Here is a 23,282-nt window from a genome sequence, read left to right on the forward strand (position 1 = left end):
AGTCTTCCCTGACTGGATTACCATGTCCAGTGGAGTCACCATTTAGCAGTCGCAAACAAATGAATTTTGGAACATGGAATATACAGACAGCGCTGGACAATACAGATAGTGAACGTCCTGAACGTAGGACTTCCATCATTGCAAGGGAGCTGAGATGTTTTAACATTGACATAGTAGCACTCCAAGAAACCCGAAGAGCAGGAGAGGGACAAGTGAAGGAAGAAAAAGGAGGTTATACCTTCTTCTGGAAAGGACTGCCTGAACAAGAACAACGAATACATGGAGTAGGCTTTGCTATTAAAAATGATCTTATGAAGCTCTTGTCAGAAGTTCCTACTGGCATTACTGAATGACTCTCAACCCTTCAAATAAAACTCACCAAAAACCAGCAGGCAACTATTTTAAGTGCTTATGCACCAACATTAGATGCTGATGAAGACATCAAAGAAAAATTTTACTCCCAGCCGGATACCATCTTATCAGAGATACCTAAGGAGGACAAAATTATCCTCCTGGGTGATTTCAATGCAAGAGTTGGGCGTGATTTTGATTTGTGGCTGGGGACCAATGGGAAAGGAGGAGTCGGCAACAGGAACCAGAATGGAATTCTACTTCTGACTAAATGTGCAGGACATAATCTTGTTATAACCAACACACTCTTTCACCAGAAAAATAAATTTAAAACATCATGAAAGCACCCTTGGTCGAAGCACTGGCATCTCCTAGATTATGTAATTGTCCGTGCCAGAGATCGCTGCGATGTACTCCTCACCAGAGCCATGACGAGTGCTGATGACTGCTGGACCGACCACCAATTAATTCGTTCCACGATGGCCATTAAGATTGTCCCTCAACGTAGGCTCCAAGGAAGAAAACTAAGACGTAAAATCAACACCCAAGCCTTTCAAGATCCTATTAAGCGAGCCTGCTTTCAAACAATTCTTAAGGAACACCTACCTATGGAAACCCCTAAAAATGTCGAGGAACACTGGAGTAAACTGAAGACCTCCATTATTGCAGCCTGTGAACAAACTATCGGATACCAAACTAAGAAACATCAGGATTGGTTCGATGAGAATGATAGGGAGATTGAACATATTATTGATAAGAAAAGGAAAGCCTTCCAAATATGGCAAAAACATCAACTGTGCCGCTAAGAAAAAAATCCATGCTGGTACAAAAGTTGAGGTCCAAAGAAGAACTAGAGAACTTAAGAACACCTGGTGGATAAAGAAAGCTCAAGAAATCCAGCATTTTGCAGATGCTCATGATGCACGGGGCTTTTTTAATGCTACAAAGGCCATCTACGGACTAACAAATCATGGTACAAACCCCCTACGCTCAATAGATGGTGCCAAACTCCTAAAGGACAAAGAGTCTATTGCACTGCGTTGGAAAGAGCATTACCACAATCTCCTTAACCATAACTCTATTGTTGCTGATGAGGTCTTCTTGCAAATCCCACAAAAACAAACCAGAGATGAGCTTGCAGTATCCCCTAGTTTGGAGGAAGTCAGTAAAGCCATCAACCAAAAAAATAATAATAAAGCTAGTGGACCCGATGGGATCCTTGTTGAAGTCTTTAAAAAAAGATGGGCCTGAAGTTACATGACAGTTTCACAAGCTCATCGAAAAATTCTGGATGAGGGAGGAGATCCCAGCAGACTTCAGGGATGCCATAATTATCACTCTCTTCAAAAAGGGTGATAGAACAGATTGTGGAAACTATCGAGGCATCTCCCTTCTAGCTATGGCAGGCAAAATCCTGGCAAGGATCCTCGCAAACCGCCTTTTACCTATCTCAGAAGACATCCTCCCTGAATCCCAAAATTGCTTTCGCCCCTCCAGGGGGTCAGTGGATACGATCTTCACTGCATGACAGCTCCAAGAAAAATGCAGGGAGCATGGCGTTTATTGATCTGACTAAGGCCTTCGACACTGTAAACCGAACTGCTCTCTGGACCATCCTGAACCAGTTTGAAAACCGGATGCCCTAATACATTTGTGAAAATCTTGTGGCTCCTCCATGATGACATGATGGCAACAATCTTGGGTAACAATGGCTCTCAAAGTGATCCATTTAAAGTGGGATCAGGCATTAAAAAGGGATGCGTTATTGCTCCAACTTCATTCGCTATCTTCATCACTATGATTCTACACCTTGTTGAAGGGAAACTTCCCACTGGTGTAGAAATCATATACTGAACAGATGGAAAACTTTTTAATCTCAGTAGGCTGAAAGCAAAAAGTAAAGTAATTACAACCTCTGTCATAGAACTTCAATATGCTGATGATAATGTAATCTGCGCACATTCTGAGGAAGATCTCCAAACTATCCTAGACATCTTCGCAAAAGCATATGAAAAGCTCGGCCTCTTTGCTTAACATCAAAAAAACCAAGGTGCTTTACCAGCAAGCACAAACCAACCCCTCTGTAGCGCCATCAATCCAGCTTAATGGTGTGATGCTGGAAAACATCGATCACTTTTCTTATCTTGGCAGCCATCTCTCCACAAAAGCCGACATAAACGCTGAAATTCAGGATCACCTGAGCTCTGCGAGTGTAGCATTCTCCCGAATGAAGTGTAGAGTGTTCGGGGATTGGGACATTCGCAGGGAGACCAAAAGGCTTGTTTACAAAGCCATTGTACTACCGACCTTACTGTACGCCTGTGAAACATGGACCACCTATAAACGCCACCTCCAACTTCTCGAAAGATTTCATCAATGCTGCCTCCAAAAAATTCTGTAAATTACTTGGGAAGACAGACGGACTAATGTCAGCGTATTGGAAGAAGCAAAGACCACCAGCATTGAAACAATGATTCTCCAACATCAACTTCACTGGACTGGCCATGTTGTTGGAATGCCTGATCATCGTCTTCCAAAGCAGCTACTGTATTCCCAACTTATGAATGGAAAATGGAATATTGGTGGATAGAAAAAGAGATTTAAAGATGTTCTCAAAGCTAATCTAAAAATATGTAACATAAGCATTGAGAACTGAGAAGCTCTAACCCATGAGCATTCCAACTGGAGGTCAGCCTATATTAAAGGCACAATGGACTTTGAAGAAGCACGAGTACGGGGCAAAAGGGAGAAATGAGCTCAGTGGAAGGCACGTCAAGCAAATCCTCATCGTGATCGCCTTCCACCTGGAAACCTATGTTCTCACTATGAGAGGCTGTGTGGATCCAGAATTGGCCTTCACAGCCACCTACAGACCCACTGCTAAGACTCTACCCCTGGAAGACAATCTTAATCGGTCACGAGTGATCGCCATGATGATGATGAAACCCCAAGACAGTGCTTGTATGTCCTGGGGAAGGACAGACTCCCTAAAGTTTTTTTTTCCAATCCAATATATTTCATTGCCTTCTGGTAGTTTGACATTATTATTGATACCGTTAGTGAGTTACGTAGTTTTATTTTTTGCAAAGTATCTATTTATTATTAATTATATTGATATCCCGCCTTTCCTTCAAGGAGTCAAGGATCCTCCTCCGCTCCATTTTGTCCTCACAGCAACTTTGTGAGGCACATTAGGCTGGGAGTCGGTGACTGGCCAGTGAGGTTCATGGCCAAGTGCGGACTAGAACCCAGGGCTTCGAAGTCCCAGTCCAACACTCTAACCACTGAAGCACACTGGCTCTACATGTACTACATATACTCCTCTTTCCGGGTTCAGAAGATCACGGGGGTAAAAAATCCATTGTGGTTTCTACCCCCGCCCCTGCACAACCATAATTTGTATAATTACCTGAACTATAGTGTGGGTTGCCATGTTGTCCGAACCTGGTACGTGGCCTAGCAGGGGTGGTTTTGTACCCACCCTACAACCCACAAGAAGCAGCTGGAGGAGGGGAGAAACCACGATGTCTTTTTTTACCCCTGTGATCATCTGAACACCCCCGATGTATTTCCACCTATTACGGCTGAACTACACATTACTTTAAACATATAGTCTAGTCTTACATGATTATTTTTTTCCTTTAAAAAATCAGCCATAGGAGGGGGTGGAGGTCAGAATCAGAACCATGACATAACTGGCTTTTTAAGCCTTTCCTACCATTCCACAGTCCTGACAAAAAATCCCCCCGCCCCCAGCTGCTATTTGTGTTTGGAAGCTGCTATCTAGGAATTAAAAAACAAACAGGGCCAAACTATGCATTTAATGTCCTTTAATGGCTTAGAAAAGTGGGTGTTCCATGTTTAGACATGCTAGATGCAAAAGTAGGAGAAGGAACAGGATGAAGAGGAGGATGACAGTTAGGCTTTGTCAAGGCATACAGGAAAATCCTACATTTTTCTGCAAAGCCTGCAAAAAAATGCCCTCCCTCCTTTCATCCCACCAAAGCCTACAGGGACAGGGGTTGCACATGCATGCTGCCCTTATAATGGAAGCAGAGACCAGAACACAGCTGAACCCTCCAAAGATGGAACACAGAGTTAGCCTGAAGGGAAGGAAGGTGCTTCTGTTCAGGCCAGGATTTAATAAGGTGGGCAATCGTACTTGTATTCTCCATGACCAAGTCCCCACCTCAAGGATCTTTTAAACGAGGGATTTGGGGGGGGGGGATGTGGCCCTCCAGATGTTGCTGGACTGCAACTCCTATCAGCTCTAGCCAGCATAGCCAATGGTGAGGGCTGATGGGAGTTGCAAGCCAGCAACATCTGGAGGGCCACACATTCCCCATCCCCGCTTTGAACTGTGAGGTGGGATACCCCCTCATACTTTACAAGACTATGGATTAAATCAAGTGTACCAATTTGGCCTAGCCATACCGAATTGCTGTCAACAGAATACATACTTGGAGATTCAATCCACTGGGGAGGGGAATGCATATTTGAACGCATACCCAAGTGTGCATTCCACTGAAAGCGATATGGTGCAAATCGACAACATCTTCACTTAGATACATATCCAGTTTAAGCCTGCAATTCCTGATCCAGTGACAGGCACGCATAAAGCTGTTCCTCAGTGTGGATCTCCTTTGATGGATTGACCTAGGAAGCGTGGGGAGCGAAGATGGAGGATTAAAAGAAAGAAACATTTCCTTCTCTTTGCCCTTCCCTTCTTTCTATTGGTTGCCCTCCATTTCTCTCCCATGCGGAGAAAACAAGCTGTTTACCAGCTCTTGCCATTTTTATCCAAACAGCAAAGTATTGTGTGACAGGAAATAACAAAAGAAGCATCCCAAACTGTTGTCATTTCAGTTATGTAGAAACCCCAAAAGCAGTCATTAGAAACAAATTGGGAGGAAGGCAGAGGAGGGAGAAAGAGGATTGCAGAAACTACCTTAGGATTATTCAGGTGATTTGGCTGGTAACAGGCTTACTCAACACTGGGCATGTGACCTAGCTTGTTTCTGCAATGGAAGCCTCAAAATCATACAACTGCCTATATCTGTCTAGACTGGTGGGCAGGCACACAATGGCAATGGTGAGTACAAAACTAACCGCCCAATCCTATGCATGTCTACTCAGGAATAAGTCCCACTGAATTCAATGGAGCTTACTCCCAGGTAGGCATGCTTAGGATGGCAGCCTAAGTGAAACTAGTTTTCCATCCAAATACAAGAGCAAACTTTTACATTGGAATTTATAAAATGGAGAACAGTAGGCCTCCAAGGTGATGCACACTGTGTATGTGCTATACAAGCAGTTTACAAACAAAACTAAAGTTTCCTGCTATGGTTAAAAGTGTATTGCTCTCTAGAGATGGATTGCTTATGCACTTTAATCCATACAGCAGACTACCTCTCACATGTGGTCTCCGAGAAAGCAGGCAGGATGGGTTTAAGTCATGAATTATGCATATGCTATCATCAGGACAGAAGGTACGTTGAACTACATAGCAGCTCGGGAGGTGTAAGAAACCGTAGTTGTAAATGTCAAAGAGAAGGATATGCAAAGCATAAAGTAGGATGTCAAAAGCGTGCATGTCAGCAGATGCACTTATAGGCATATCTAAAATCAATCAGCGACACTGTGCAAAGCAAAAGGCTGAAAGAAAAACAATGTAACACAGTAAAAGCTCACAAACCTGCATAATTGGGTTCTGCAGCTCATCAATACCTCATGGTCCTAAAAGCCACACGCTCATGGCTAAAAGCCACAAGTGATGCAGTCCACACCAATCCTTTGCTCTCACCTCTTCCACTCACAACCCAAGCCTCTCCCCTTTTCTTTTCAGCAGCCTGCCACACTTTTCTTCCCACACTTTCGCCTAACCACCCTTCCCATGTTTGCTGGTGTTGCTTCTCTCCCCAGCCCCCCACCAAGAGCTACCCTTCCGGAGCTGCAGTTTTTCCTCCTCGCTCCCAATAGCTTCCCCGCAGGTCCTTGCCAAAAATGCTGAAGCCAAGTTGTTCTATAGAATGTTATGCTGCTGTCACTACCTCTTCTCAAGTTATCTTTTCTTCATCTACCAAGACAATAAGCAAAGAAAACAGTTTGTCGATATTCCATAACTGCATCCTTCATCAGGGCCAAACTACACATTCGACTAATCATGTTGGTGCAGTTGAGCCCAGCATTTTTCTGTACTCTTGTGTAAGCGCATGTGGTCCCAATCCAGATAGGGACCACAGCATTTCTCATTCCCTCTTGAAACGCCACCTGATGTATTGTGGTCCTGATCTAGATTGGGATCGCATGCACTTACACAAAAGTAAAAAATAGCAGGCTCAACACCACCAATGCAGTTAGTAAGCAGTGTAGTTTGGTAATTCCTTCCACTATGTGGCCTGCGAGACAAAGCCATACAATAGATACAAAGGATGCATGTTTACCTGAATAACTATTCCCTTTAGAACAGGGGTGTCAGCCCTCTTTCAGCCCAAGGCAGAAGGGCCAGGGAAAGGAGGGGAGGCCTTCTGCAGATTGGGACCCCAGGCAGGCGGGATTTGGCACCTTAGCCTGAAGGTGAACACTCCTGCTTTAGAATAGGTTTCCGTAAGCAGCGTTTTTATCACTTTTGAATGACGATGTAGAACTACCTCCTGAAATGATAAAAGTTCAAGCCTAGTGCTCCTTGTCTCTGGCAAAGAGCTCTGATTTGGAGACCAACCTGAGGACTGTATACCTTTGTTCCTTCTACCAAATGCTGGCTATCTTAATCTTGTCTAAAAATTTTCCCTCCATAATCTGATCACATTTGAGCCCCTTTACCTAAGGCTTGCAGTGGGCAGACCTGATAGGTTTCTTCAAGCAGAGCAGGATGGTCCCACTTTCTGCAAGTCTTGTAGCTGCACCTTGCACATATGCGAGTAGCCTCTTTCTTTTGCTCATGTCGCTATGCGCTTCAGTTCTGGTCAGCAAGTCATCTAGGAAACAGCCACTCCTACTGAAAGTCCTGTACCCATATAGTTGCCACCTTTGTGGCATCTTTTGCAGTAGCGACAACAGCAAAGAAATCGTACTTCTCTACCACCCTTGCCATCAGTGATGGCCCTTTGACATCCTCGCTCATGGAAAAGGGAGGAATCCACCATGGCCTGCTATGACCAGTGCCAAACAATCTGCAGGTAAGTCACTCATGTCCGTCTCACATCTGTTTGTTTCACGATGACTGCAGAATCATTGGATGTGTCCTGAACTCCTGCTTGTCTTGTTACAGATTCTTTTAAACTTGTGCAATCTGAAGATGATGACAGGGTTCTAGGATGTGTAGTGAGAGGCTAACCACATCTGTGCTCAAACCTTGCCTATGACACATCTGTGCTCAAACCTTGCCTATGATGGCTAATTAAAGTGACCAGAAGTGGGATCTTTGGCTAGATGGATACGATAATAAATGCCTCTCTGAGAAAAGGCATGATACCAGATGTTATAAACAAGGCTGCAGTGAGGGCATTGTTTAAAAGGTCTCCTTGAGACTCCTCTATTTTGGATAATTATCTGCTGTATTGACAATTTAACATTTTGAAGCAGTCTTTGAACATGTGGTGGCACCTCAACCCCAGATATTCCTGGATGATGCTGATTATCTTTTAAAAATGGTGAGGTTTCCAACCTGGGAGGTGACCTACATGAGGAACTGGACAGTGGGAGTGTGTCTGTGATTCTTCTGGACTTCTCAGTGCCATTCAGTTCCATTGATTATGGCAGCCATTGGCTATGCTGACTGAGGACACATCTGGAGAAGGCAGGCTGGACTACGGTATCCTTCTGGACCACTTGGCAGCATGGACGTCATTTTCAAGTTCCAGGAGACATTACTGGGAAACTACTACTCAGTCCCAAGGACTTTGATCGTGGCATTCTATGGGTTCCACCCTGTCCCCTAGATTATTCAACATCTACATGATACTGTTTCATAGCAGGTTTGGTTTATAACTGAATTCTCCCCTCCTTATATTGATACTACAGTCTGCTGAGCTGCATGCTCCTGATTGTGGGTTCTATGTACTGTTTTTACTGAATGACAATTGCTTTTAAAGAGAAATGGTAGCCACATTGAACGTTCCTCAATGAGCAGAAAGTGTGGGACAAATGCTTTAATAAATAAAACAAACCATCTTTTGCACCAGTGAGACAATAGCTGCTTGGGTGAAAAAGATAAGGCTCCGCTAGCCATAGGCTGTGGGACTCACCCTCAGTAGGGTGGGACATCACACTTTCACCCCCACTTCTGCCTCTACTCAAATCAGCTGCCTTGGCACTCACAGCAAGTTCACATGCCTACCGACTTGAGTCCAAGCGGAATAACTGCATTTGGAGGCAGAAAGTGATCTCCCTCATGAAGGCTCCTCCTCCCTCAACAGTTACTACTACCAGCCATTCCAGCGGACTGAACTGAGGGAGATGAGAGGGAGAAGCACACATGAATAGAGTGTATTTTCTTCTGTCCCACATAATTGCGATTCAGTCCCACACAACACATTCACCACCTCTGACCCAGCCAAGCTTTCTATGAGGAAACCCGTGTGTGTGCTCACAGATGCTCATTTTATTTATTTTTTAATATATTTTATCAGGGTTACCAACAGCCTTTTGAGGGCCCTTGGGCAAGGCACACCCAATGGATCCCCTCTCTTAACAAGTCTACTTTCTCACCGCCATTATCACTAGCAGTTATTGCTCCTCATCCCCTTTGTCATCATTGCTACCACTTGCCTGCTTGTCAGGCAGAGAGCCAGTGAGCAAGTAGGCAACGATGTCTACTGCTCTTCCTTCTCACCACCACCAGTGTCTGGGCCAGAGAGAGGCAGGTGAACAAGCAGGTTGCAATGGTGAAGAGGAGGAACAACTCCAGGGGACTGTTGTCAGTGAGTGGGCCCCTACTGGGGTGTGGTCCCTTGGCAGGTGCCCAAACAAGCCTACTCTTGTCGCCAACCCTGGTTACCAAACTGTGGTGGTCCAAAATTACCTAGCTCTTCCACTGAAAGAATAGGAAGAGATCTGGACATAAATACAGTCTTACAGAATGACAGAACTAAAAACTGCTGAACAGCCATCCATCTCAGGACCAGGAAGAGAGAGAAAGTCCGAAGTCTGATGTGCTCTTAATATAGAAAAATCGGTTGCTATTAAAACAGAATACTTTCCACAAAAAGCTGAATATTATTACTATCAGACACAATAACCAGCCTGCTCTTCTATCAAAAGGAAGAAATACACACCTAGGCTACGTATGAATTTAAAAATTCTATCGTTCTTCACTTGGCATCTTTAAATATCTACCTCTTCATTCTTCATAAAACTACTTCAGTGATCACCAGATGTTTCTACTCATATCTACTAAGAGTAAGAAAAGCAGAGGGACAAAACCTACAGAAGAACCAATAATACCACTGTACCTCTATTCATTTGGTTTTAACCAAAACAAGAGGAGAGATTGCTTCCACTTAAAATGATAGTGTTTCTGGCACTGAGCCTGAATACAAACACAATAGGTTTATCGCCTCCCAATTTGCTTGCCTTTATTAGGTAATTGCATAGTATGGTAAGCACAGCATCTGATGACTGATCTATGATAGCAGTTTCACACATTCAAATTAATGAAGTAGAACACCAAACATCTCATCTCAGGCATATGGGTAAAATCAACTTCAGTTAAAAATCAACTGTTTTCTCACTGCTTCAATGCGGCATTGATTATACCCTGTGGCTAACACAGGGCCAGCATCAAGGACGGGTATGGTGGGGCACCTGCCAAAGGACCACACCCCAGCAGGGTCCCATTGACAAGAGCCCACTGGACTAGCTCCTCCTCTTCACCTTTGCAACCTGCTTGTTCACCTGCCTCTCACTGTGGTCCAGACAACAGTGATGGGAAGAAGGAGGAGGAGGAGAAGGAACCACTGCCAACCCACTCAATGGCTCTCTGCCTGTAAGGGCGAGCAAGTGGCAGCAATAATGAGAAAGAGGATGAGCAGAAACAGCAGCTGTTGACAATGGCAGTGAGAAGGTAGACTCACTGAGGAAGGGGGCCCACTGAGGGTGTCTTGCCCAAAGGCCTCAAAACCTAGATCCAGCACTGGTCCAACACATCAGAGTATTTATGCCCATCTAACTCTGTATTGGATTATTGCCTGTGTAAATATGAGCAAGAAACCATAGGTAAGATAGTGGTTTATCTCTCTAATACAATCATGGACACAACCCTCATTGCAGAGAGCAGAAAAACCCAGGAAACGTGCAAACGTACACACATCAGAGCTCCCATGCACACAAGACAGAACAAAAATCTTCATCCAGTTCCCAGGACACTTATGGTATTAAAATCATCTAGAACAACACAACATTTATTTTTAGTTTGGCTTCTGAACACCTTCAGGAGTTTTTATTTTATTAACAATGCAGGTCTTCAACTCGCTAATCAATGAAATAAAAAGCAATATTCCTGACAATTTCATAAAAGAGCCGCTTAGCAAGAGAAGTTTGATAAAGCAGCTAATGAGTTTCACACATTATATTTCCTTTTAGAACAAATCTTTTCTCGTTGATTTAAGTAGTTTGGATCCCAACAAATTAATGGATTTTATAGCTGTTAGAGACAAGACCCAAGAGTGAGGTTCAGAGAATTAATGAGAAAAGTACTTCCCTGAACATCTGTGGGCATATAACCTTTTTCTCTCCTCTTTCAAGTTCCACTTCTTTGCGTTTCTGAATATTACTCAAGACTTATAGGCTGCTCTACATCACAATAGGCTGAGAAACATCAACACAACCATTTCCCTTATTGAATTACCCTCCCTAGACCCTTAGAGAAAGTGTATTCCCCCTGCCTTGCAGATCAACCCAACCCTTTCTAGCAGATCAACCCCATCATTTCCTCCCAAAACACAGATCAAATTAAAACTAATAACACATAAACCACCTACCAACTTCTCCCACTGCTTGACTCTCATCCAGAGCATACTCCACATTGTGCCTTCTTAACCATCGTGCTAATGACAGAGAAGGCAGGCTTTATTGTAGCATAGGGTCTGGGAAGATTCAACATTCAACTAAATACAGATCTCCCAGTTTTGCCATTTATCTCTCTCCACAGTTGGGAGGGGAGCATGAGCCCACTCCCCATTTCCCCCAGTTACAAGGCCAGCAAGAAAATACTATCTCAACAGGGCCTTAGTCCTACAGTCCAGCAACTGATCTCCAAAATATACACTTTTGTATATTTAGGCCCAGCATGTGCATCCAGCATCGTAGGGCAAATGCCAGAGCCCACCAGCTCCAAAGACATTACCAAGGCTGTCACGATCATCCTCAGATCTGTGCAGATATTAAATAAGCGACAGTGGCCAGTTCCATGCATTACAGTGGCAGAACTAAAAGGAAATAATGAGTGGATGAGAAGTTGACATCACTTCAGAACTGCAAGCTAGCTTGGAGAGATAAAATCAGAGTTGTGGGGAAATGTAGCCCATTTCTTTGTCCAAGATATCTTTGCAAGCTACTTATAGTTAGGCAGGTTATAGTTTCTGCTGCTCTTCCCCTACCATGGATTGGATCATTCTATTAAACAGGTACAATTAGATGGCCTGAGAATGAAGTCCAGCAGATTTTTCAGGGCACAGTTTTCAACACAGCCAGAACTCAAACGTATTAAAGTCACCCAAAAATGTATTTGTCTCTAACTCCAATTGGTAGGTGAAATATCTTATTCAACCAAACAGTTCTCTCATTATCCATTCCCAGAGTAGCTAATTCACTACAAATGTTTTTTGGAAACAGAACTGAAATGGCTAGAGGTTCCACAGGAATTTAAAGTTATTTTCCAAGCCCTTTTCATAGACTGTTCATATTAATTAGTGGTGTGCAAAGTGAAAGAGAAAATAATAATGACTGAAGTCTACATCAGTTTACTATACCTTAATTAAAGGCAGAATCATTATCCTAAAGTAGATTAGCCTCTTAGAATACCAGGTCTTAGTCACATTTTCATGGTGATATATAACACTAATCAGTTTGTCCCAGAACTGCACTAATGCCATAAGCCTTCCTCATTGTCACTGCATTTTTTTTAAATGCACTAGCCATAACAGGGTCTCGTTGGGTCTATATATCAACATTAGTTTGCAAAACAACCTGAAAATATATATAAGAAAAAATTGAGACATTGTTACTCCAACTTATGCAATACCTAAGCACTGCAACACTAAAAAGGCAGAAATTCTTACAATTGCAAACTTAGTTTTTCATTTTTAGACATTCAAGAATTTTTTATTTCATATGAGTAGATGTCGTAACACAGATCACCAGGTTTTCGTAAGAAGAGACTTATACTTACAAGGAAATACTACATTATCTTCATTAATGTCACCCTTCATATTGTAGTGGGAGCACACCATTTCATATGGTGCCAATAACACACTATTTCCCCCCTAAAAGTCATCCTTACACTTAACGATCCAACATGTATAGAGCCAAACTATATATGCAGAATATGTAAAAAGTAATAGAGCTTGAGACAATGGAGTATTTTGAGGATACCAAACACAGCAAGCATCCCTTAAGTCCTGCTAGTCATGCTATTTTTCCAAAGCTGCAGGGCTGTATACTGCTATATTATTTTATTACTATAGACAGCATTACCAGAGACTTGATAATTGAGTTCCATACTGCAACACTGGAAAAAAAGATAGCACAAGTGAACTAATAAAAATCTGAAACATGTTCCCTGAGCCACCTGGAAGAACTACTTCTGTCATTATATCCCTTTATACAAATACCAAAGAGAACGGGGTGGCTAAAAACTGACTTTGTTTTAAAAAAAACCCCACATTTAATTTAAATCATGCATATTTAAACTGGATTGTTTATTTTAGTTATATTAAGTGTTCTCTTAGAGGTGAAATCACTCTTGCCAGCAGGGCATAAGATAAGCAGAGGGCTCCGAAACTCATAGAATTACACTATAATGCAAGCCAACATGTCAAAGTCTACACATAACCTATCAAATATATTCCTGCTTTTCTATATGAAAGAAAACCAAGGGAGAAATATCTGGCTACTGTGATCAAGTATTATATACATGACATATAGGTCACTGTTGTTGTGGCAAATTATGAATATTTATGACAGTCAACCAAGTACCATGGACATTTAGGTCACAACCCAATTAAAGTTTAGCAATTTAAATCCCACTTACTTCAAGGGGATAGAGTTATGCCTATGCTTTTCTCTTGCATAGGAATCAACAGGACTTAAATATGTATAACTTTGACTGGATTACATCTTTACTTTTCATCTCATGAAGGAATACTGTTCTGGCCAGTAGCTCCCAACTAGCTTTTGGAAAGTAGCTTCTGGAAAGCTCTTTGCATAGATAAAAAGCCAAACTGAGTCCATTCATTTCACAGTTACCCACTTCGGGTGCTTCCAAATGGAGGGCTCCTAGTGCTACCAGTGAAATAACATTGTTGACCTTCTTTCTTAATGGATTTTCTGCGGTAAGAGAAAAGACAGAAGAAGCAGTAGGAAAGCAGAGGAGGGCTAGGAGTTTAAGATGACAACATCTGGACCCCTTGTGAAACTCCATGAATGAGGCAAGGCAATGGCACCATAAAAGCCTTATCTGGAAGCACCCCTTTAAGCAGGAAATTTTGCTGTACAAAAAGCATGTGAACTATGTCTAAAGGTTATGCATTATGCTCCTAGGTTGTATAAAAGCTCTGTTTAGTTGCACCTGGAGGTATTTTAACTGTTATAGCAACAAATTAGTATGCAACCTTGTTCAGGAAATACAGCCAGGGCCAGAAATATTGGGACAAGGATAACTGTTTTGGCAGCTGGCCTCTGTACACCACCACACTGAAGTTGAAAGGAAACACACCCAGATGGGAGCGAAGTCAGGACTTTCAGCTGTAATCCAAGGGGTTTGGCAAAAGTGGGACACTAACCATTCAGGAAGGACAGCCAGTGGCATACACACACACCCATCGTTGTGGCTCATAAGTAATGGAACGAATGGCTGACAAGCAGCTGCATGGCCAGGTGTGGCCTGTTTCCTGGGAACCCATGACCAGTCAAGCAGATAAAAAGCCTGGAGGGGGTTCTGGGTGTTACATTTGCAATTGGTAGCTGTTCACTGGAACTCCCAACATGAGGTCCAAAGAGGTGTCCATGCGAGTGAAGGAGGCCATCATTAGACTGAGGAAACATAAACCCATCAGAGATATAGCAAAAACAGTGGGAGTGGCCAGCACAACAGTTTGGAACATCCTGAAAAAGAAGGAATTAACTGGCAAGCTCAGCAACAGCAAAAGGCCTGGCAGACCACGGAAGACAACTAAAGTGGATGAATGCAGAATTCTGCTCAGGGTGAAGAGGAACCCTTTCACAACATCTAGCCAGGTCAAGAACGCTCTTGAGGAGGTAGGCATGTCATTGTCAACATCTACAGTCAAGAGACGCTTTATGAATGTAAATACAGAGGCTTCACAACAAGGTGCAAACCACTGGTAGTGCTCAAGAACTGACAGGCCAGATTAGCCTTTGCCAGCAAACACCTAAAAAAGCCTGCCCAATTCTGGAATAAGATTCTTTGGACTGATGAAACCAAGATTAACTTGTACCAGAATGATGGGAAGAGAAAAGTATGGAGAAGGAAAGAAACAGCTCATGATCCAAAGCATGGTGGAGGCAGTGTTATGGCATGGGCATGTATGGCTGCCAATGGAACCGGGTCACTGGTGTTTTTTGATGACCTGACTGCTGATAAAAGCAGCAGGATGAATTCTGAAGTGTATAGGGCTATACTTTCTGCTCAGATTCAGCCGAATGCTGCCAAACTGATAGGATGCCGCTTCATATTGCAGATGGATAATGACCCAAAACATACAGAAAAGCTACCCAAGAGTTTCTCCAGGCAAAGAAGTGGGATGTTCTTCAATGGCCAAGTCAGTCACCTGATCTCAACCCAATAGAGCATTTTTTTCACTTCCTGAAAACAAGACTGAAGGCAGAAAGACCCGCAAACAAGCAGCACCTGAAAACAGCTGCAGTAAAGGCCCGGCAAAGCATCTCGAGGGAGGAAACTCAGCATTTGGTCATGTCCATGGGTTCCAGACTTCAGGCAGTCATTGACTGCAAAGGATTTTCATCCAGGTATTAAAGGCGACACTTAAGTATGAAATGATGTTGGCTTGTTCCATTACTTATGAGCCAGCAATGATGGGGGGGGGTGTATGCCACTGGCTGTCCTTTCTGAATGGTTAGCGCCCCACTTTTGTCAAACCGCTTGAATTACAGCTGAAAGTCCTGACTTCGCTCCCATCTGGGTGTGTTTCCTTTCAACTTCAGTGTGGTGGTGTACAGAGGTCAACTGCCAAAACAGTTATCCTTGTTCCAATATTTCTGGCCCTGACTGTATATGAATTAAACAATGGGAAATTTGATTTAAACAGTTATTGTTTCGTAGTTTAGAGCAGTGATTTAAATCAGTCCATCTTGGATACGATCAGATATGAAAGGTCAATAGACAGGTCAACCAAAAAACTTATAATACTGGATTTAAATCCTGTCTTAAGGCATACAAATCTGGCACTGGTTTCCAGTCACCATTTGTTCTTCAAGATAATCATCAACAGTTTCACTTTCTAGTCCACATTTAAAGAAAATAGCCTTTAACCAAATTTCCAGAGCAAAACCCTAAATACCCATTCAGAATTATCATGCAGAACAATCTTTACTAGACTGTGCCATTATGGAATGTAGATTTGTAGATACTTGTTAGGACCAGCCCTACCATTAGGCAGAGTGATGCAGCCCACTCAGGCAGCCAATTCTGGGTGTCATGAAGCAGCAGTAATTTTTAATTATTTAATTTATTATTAGCATATTGTGACTACTAGTGAAGGGGACAGATGTTTGTGGGATTTTATACCTCACATTCCAAAATAACTTAGCTGGCCTTGGGTACTTTGCATCTTGACTTAGAGAGAAGCAAACGTACCATCAGCTGTTCCACCACATGGGAGCAAAATGTCTTGGGCCAGCTCTGGTTAAAATGCCCCAGCACTTTAAAAAAGATATAAAGAAAACTAAGTAAGCCCCTCCAAAAAGCAGGAATTCAATCTAAAGGGAAGGCTGAAATCATTAGTGATGTACCAGTCCCCCACCATCATGATAAAAAAGGTTGCTAGTTTTATCAAGATTTCTTTGCTTCTCTCCAAGTTCCTTAGACATCTCTTTAAAGAAGGAACCTTAATATTCACCTCAAAATTCAATGGCAACTCTAGTGCCCACTGCACAGGGAGTTTCTTCACAAGAATCAAATTCTCAAACGGATATCCAGTGCTAACTAAAGGTGAACAATGACACCAACAGAACAGCTTGGGCTAGTTCAAATAATGTTGTCAGGCTGATCCAGCCTGTCACATGAAATGGAGTAAGGGCATGCCCATCAACTTCATCCTCACAGCACACAACTCCCACCTCCACCATCTCTGCATGTACACATGGGGAAGGTAAATCTGACTGTGGCATAATGTCCAATATATGTAGTCCTCAACTGCACACTCAATTCCACAGTAATCTTAATCTGCTTTAGTCAGTTCAGGATGTGCAGAACTCCCCTGAGAGATGCACGTTTCATCAAAACTCCTTTTGCCTACCTCAAAATTTCTCAAGACGGTTTGCCTGAGCGGGCATATCTAATAATGCCTCAAAATTTAATGGCAACTACAATATTAAACCACTGAATGAAAAACTGTTTTCAAATTTTACTTATACCGAATCAGGCCAGAGGTCCATCAAGTCTACCGCTTCTTGTAATACTAAGCTATGCTCCATATTAAAAAGCAACAAGGCAAAACTCAAAACCTGTGCCCCTGAAAAAGAAAAGCAAGCTCTTTCACCATCACACCATGTTTGCTAGCTTGAAAACATGTGTTATTTCATTGGCAATGTTAGTAGTCACAATGGTAACTAATAGTTCATTAAATAGCCATTAACAGTAAGGTGAATGAATAAGTCAGTGATCTGTTGTAACATTGGATACAACCCAATGTTAGTCCTACCTAGAGTAGACCATTGAAATGAATGGATTAGATTAACATTAGATACAGCTCCTTGTCCTTAACCCATCCTGTAGTCTTATATCTGTTCGTGCCTCTTGCAGCTCCCTTCCGGCAGATAAGATAAATATTTTGTCATACTCTCTTTAGAATGAGAACTGATTTAGAAAAAAAAATTGGCAACTCACACCCCTTCAGCATAGAAAGGATTAAGTCCCCCCACCTCTTTGGAGGCCCTTCCAAAACAAAAGACCAAGCAAAGTCTGCATGCTCTAGAAGGCCAATTCCAAAACATGTGGAGCAACTTCGGTGTTTTTATGTTTGTGTAGCATGTATTAAAATCTATCCATGATAACTGTGGGACTAAACTGGTGTCTACCCAAATACTTTGGCTTTAACTGGGTTATAGACTGTACTGCCTACACTTGAAGTGTGCCTCCACAAACTAAGAATTGTTTAAAGTCCCTCTGCATAAACAGAATTTGCAGTTTAAATCTTTTGGATACATACATTATTCCACAGAGTAGCCAGCTGCCTCTCATTACCAATTGCTATATAGGAATGAAGCCCATCCTTGTCTCATTAAGATATAAACCAAATGTGCAATATCATGTCAAAGAAGTTGTACACACGAAGAGAGCAACTACACTGAACAAGGATCATAAGAGAACTTATTTACAGACTCACAGCGAGCTTGTTTATGCAGAACAGCTTTGCCCATGTATATCTAGAGCAGCCTTCTGAGCTTGTTTTCTAGCATGCATCATTCTGATGATACATAAGCATTTCCAATTATGATCCACCTTTTATCCCTCCAAATCTACTCAAGAATGGACTGCTTATACTAAATGCTTAATCTGACCAGACAGAAATAGATCAGCCATCAAGAAAACTTACCTGGCCGCTCTACAAATGTGTCATAGGATGAATCAAATGGTGGATCTGGCAACCTGGAGGAATAGTTACATCCAGGTGAATGGGTTACTGGAAGACTGAAATGACTGCTGGATGCAAGCTCACAAGGCCACAATAAAGCAAAGATGAGGAACATGTGGCCCTCCAGATGTTGCTGAACTGCAACTCCCACCATCCCTTAGTGTGTGTATATGTAAAATTCTGACAGGGACACATTTCACTCCTGCAAGATACTGGCAAAACTAAATATCTTGTTGTTTGCAAGTTAGACTACTAAAAGCAATTGGCATGTCTCAGAAATGGAAAAGGGGAGTAGGGAATCAAATGGAGGATTATGCCTGTGCAGGTGTTACCAATCTTTTCTATAAAGGAAAGAACACACATAAAGCAAAGTGCCTTTCAAGATGAACTATTTCTTAGGAGTACTTCAGGCAACAACATTTCCCAGATAACAAATAAATGAAACAACAATTACAATTAAGTCCAAGCCTAATAGCAGGCAGTTTTGGGCAGCCTCCAGCGCTTATGTATGAGTGACGGGGAAAACCTAGATACTTGATTTAGAAGTAGTTGGGGATTATAAAAGCACTGAAACCTGGACAATGGCCTTGACAACCTCATCCAGCTACCTGAGATGCTGAAAGCCCTTCATATTTGAGATGGGTTCCACAAGTGAACAGAATAATCAGGAACGAGTTTTTAATGAGATCCAGATCATCAGAATGTGCAAGTCCCTGGTCTGCGGGAGGAGAGGTTGCAATTCCGGCAGCAGGCACAGGAAACAAAGTGGTTGTGGAAGGAGCCCCACCTCAGGGGTGCTTTTAGCCAAGTCACTCCTGAGCACAGTCTCTTTTGAAATAAAATGGCTCTCCCATGCTTGCACCACAAAGCAGTTACGCTGCCTACCTAGGTCCCTTTTCCTTGTAAGCACAGAGTCTACTCTCCTTTATATTATGATGGTCTTGCATGGGATAATTAGTTCTGCATTAGGCATTACCCAAATACTGAATTCTCTTGGGGTCACAGACCAGATAGCAGTTCATACTCTCACTGAACAGAAGGAGAGGAGTCCATGACACTGGCATTAAGCTGGTCAGCTGCAAATGTATCTAGCTGATCATCATGGGGAGTTTTGATTATCTAGTGTCCGCACTGAAGACACTGGGATTGCTATTTTTTCCTTTTTAATTTCCTTTTTATTAATATATAAAGGTAGCACAAATTTATCCAAATCCATGAAACAGGAAATATCCAGAAAAATATACAAGTGGTTAAACTAACACGTAACACCTAGGTACATAGACAAATGCCCTTGTTACCAGACATGCCAAAAGAATAAAAATCCAATCCAGATCGCTAGTTTGAAAGGAAGAGAATCAAGTGATCAGCTCAGGACATGGCAGTCCTCATCCATCTGCTCCTGAGAGATAAGAAAAGAAATGTTTTAAGGTTCTCCAATGTTGAAAGCAGCTGAAAAACAAAACTTCCAGGGCTCTTAACTTTGCTTTGAACAAGCTAACTACTGTAGTTCCTTTGTCCCCTCTAGCAGCTTGCCTTCCAGTTTGTTATCCTGCGTAGAGTGAAACCACAAAAAGAGTTTGGGGCACTGGGATAGAATGATGAATCTTTCTATAAAAGATGCAATGTTCTCTTTCCCACAGAAATTTAGATAGTTCTAGTATCATCCACTGTAAGAATACTTTATGAAATGAACTATGAAGTTCAGTGGTGGCACAGGATATTTCATGTTCCATCATAGCTGCCTACGTTTATGTCCAAAGTAAATTTCAAAGATAAAAAGGAGCATCTGGTTTAGGGGGAGGATGGAGGAAAAGGGGGCTTATATATGTCTTGAAAGAAGTTCATTTCCTCAACTCTCAGAAGATACGTTTCAGAAAGATGCGACGCTATACAGATTTCTCAACCAAAAAGAAATTCAGTACCGCCTCCTAATTATGTGGGCAATGTATCTAAGACACAGTACTTTGAAACAGAACACAGCATCTCAACTGGATTTATAATTACAGAGTTCCAGGTTTACAGAATGTGCCCACACAGCCTTTAAGTCACAGCCACTACCAGTAAGTCCACAAATGTCTTGAGCCATAAATGGCAAATAAGAAGACAAGAACCAAGAATAAGAAACCCATTTCAACTTCATCTGTAACTAACATCAGTGCTCCATGTGTGAAAGTGCAACCGAATACTTAGACTCACGCAACATGGTCTTAAATCATGGAACACTATTCCTACTGCTTTTTCTGCAGTGTACCAACAGGCTACAATAACTGGTGGTATTTCAATTTTACTTAAATAAAGTGTATCCTGAATCAGCAGGGCAGAATAAACACTTCTAGATATTTGTAAACGGATCCTCCAGCTGTTACTTGATTCATTCTCCTCATTCTCTTGCACACCACATTTCAGTTCTGTAATATATGCAGCTCAGTCCTAAACATACTGACTCAAAGGTAAGTCCGACTGAGTTCAATGGATCTTATTCCTTAACAAGTGTGTTTAGGATTACTGTATAAAGTGATTACGATCTCTCCATTCATTCAGCTTCCAGTTTTTCCAGTAAGTCAGACACAAATTAATGTTAGCCACAACTGATGGCTTGACAGTCTAGAAATAATTGCCCCTCAGTGATACACCTAATACTAGAACTAGGAGAGCCAACTTTTCCTCCATCTAAAACAGAACTCATAGGCTTCAAAAAAAATCTGACTGAATTTTGTTTTCAATTAAGAGGAAATAAAGAACATATGTAAAATACCATTCCACATAAAGGCCATTTTTCAGGTGCAGTATTAAAACACAATTAATTATGTTCTTTTTAGAATCAATGGGGCATACTGCCCAGTAAATGTATTCTGGTCTTTTTTCCTCCTTCCTTAGTAAGCAGCTGCACAGGTAAACTTTAGACTAAAAGAGTATTCAACAAATCATGCTAAACACTGTACAGATTTAGGCTGCAATCCTATACCCACTTACCTAGAAGTAAACCCCACTGAACTGAATGGAGTCACTTCTGAGTAGACATGTACAAGACAGCACCGTTAAGCTTAACAGATCTTTTCGCTCACTGCTGCAGTGCCAACAACTTAAAATACTAAGATCCTGTACCCAACACTAAGATCCCTGTACCCAACCCTAGGATCCTGTACCCAACACTAGGATCCTGTAGCTCCTGTACCCAATTTACCTGACAGTAAGTCCTATTGAACTCAATGAAGCTTACTTCTGAACAGATGTACATAGGAGCGCACAGTAAATAATTTTTGAAAATGCATTAGTGAATTCCATGTAAAGTGGATGCAATACTTTCTGTCAGGTCAGGTGAGTTAACAAGAAAAGTTTGAAGGGAAAATAAAAGTCAAGGCCACAACACTGAAATGAGAATTTTTTTTACAGAACGTATACAGAAGTCGGGGGGGGGGGGGAGCAGTGGAGAGAGAGTAGTTACAGCTTCATTGCTGGAGGTGCCTTAATTTTAAAGAGGAAAATATCCCAAACTAGGAGATGTGTTACAATTATGAAGCCCGTTCAAGCCCACCTACTTATACGAAATGAAAAAAGTCTTACTACATTACCCGAGCCCCACTACGACCCCCGCCCCACCTCCGTTCCAATAAGGCAGACTTCACGTACCAGTGACTAGACAGATGGGAAGTAGTAGTCTGAAGATCAATCCACACACCACTTCTGTTGCCATCGCTAGGAGATCGGACCAAGTCGAGTCTTGGGGAAACAAAGGAGCCGCTGCAGCAGCACCGCTTGCAATTTCACCAGCTCCGAACTTTTAGGTCCACTCTCGTCCAAGGCTGCCTGAAGCGAACGAGCACTGTCCCGTCTTGCCGTCCCGCAGGCTTCTTCTCAGAAGCCCGTCAACGACTCCGGAGTAGCCCGTCCAAGGAAACGACAAAAAACAAATAAAACCCCAACAACTCCGAAGCAAAGTGAGAATCAAGGGAGGCTTTAACACGAGGCGCACAAATTCGGTTGAAGAGAGATTTTCTTTTTGAAAGAAAAAATAGCAATTTTTGTTCACTGGAGCAGCATTTTGCTGTGTCCCGCATCAGGTGGGGGGGGGGGTGCGCGAGCGAAGCCGCCTCAGATGAGCCCGGCGTACAAAAGGAGGCGTCTGTTGGGGCGCATGGTGGCTGCCTTGGCCCTGCCCGTATCCTGAAGGAGGGAGCGCGCGAGATTCCCAGACATAACAAGAGCCGCCCGGTCGGGGAGAGCCCAGCTTGGGACGCAGCCGCGCGCTCCGGGCGAGGAGCCGCCAACGCCTTCCCCAAAGGCGACTAGGCGGCGGCGGCACCCGGCGGCGGCATGGGGGCAGCGTCCGAAGCCGCCGAGCGGCCAGCACGACCTTGGGCAGGGGCGAGAGGACCGCCTGGCTCTCGCCTTCCCCGCCGCGAAGCTCCCCGCCGGCCCCTGCAGCGCGCGCCTCGCCTCGCCTCCTCGCCTACATCGCTCCCCCTCAATGGAACTCGGCGTGGCCCCGCCCCCTCGCCGGGGCGGGCCGGCCGGGCGCGTCTCTGCGCCAATCGAGAGACGGGGCCGAGGAGCTCGCGCTGCCTTTGCGCCGGACCGGCCGGCGGCGGCGGCGGCGGCTCCTGCGCCCGCGTGGCTCCAGCTGCGCGCCAGGACGCGCGGGGAAGTGCGCCGACGAGGCGAGCCGCGGGCCAGGTGTCGCCCGCTGAGCAGGGCCGGTTCCGGGTGAGGAAGGGCCCGCGGCGCTGGGCCGCCCGTCCCTCCGTCCGCCAGTCAGCGCAAGCCTTCCCGTCTGTTGGGAAAGGACGAGCGAGTGGGCGGAGGCGGCTGCCCGCGCTCTCCCGCCCGGGGCGCTTCCAGACGAGGCTTTTCTTCTGCGGTTGCCCGGCCTCAGTCATG

The 23,282-nt window shown here is 43.4% G+C and overlaps 1 protein-coding gene across 1 annotated transcript in view; it reads right to left on the bottom strand.

Moving 5' to 3' along the window:
- Positions 1 to 22,876, bottom strand: part of PIEZO2 (piezo type mechanosensitive ion channel component 2) — a 373,451-nt gene extending 350,575 nt beyond the window's left edge. Inside the window, exon 1 of the mRNA XM_084849861.1 lies at positions 22,035 to 22,876. Coding sequence (XP_084705987.1) covers positions 22,035 to 22,098 — 64 coding nt within the window. The 5' untranslated portion in view covers positions 22,099 to 22,876. The remainder of the gene's footprint in view (positions 1 to 22,034) is intronic.
- Positions 22,877 to 23,282: the final 406 nt, after the last annotated feature.

Source organism: Heloderma suspectum, chromosome 4 (assembly GCF_057233095.1).
Source record: "Heloderma suspectum isolate Gila_16-S chromosome 4, 16-S_ref, whole genome shotgun sequence".
Taxonomy (NCBI): Eukaryota; Metazoa; Chordata; class Lepidosauria; order Squamata; family Helodermatidae; genus Heloderma; species Heloderma suspectum.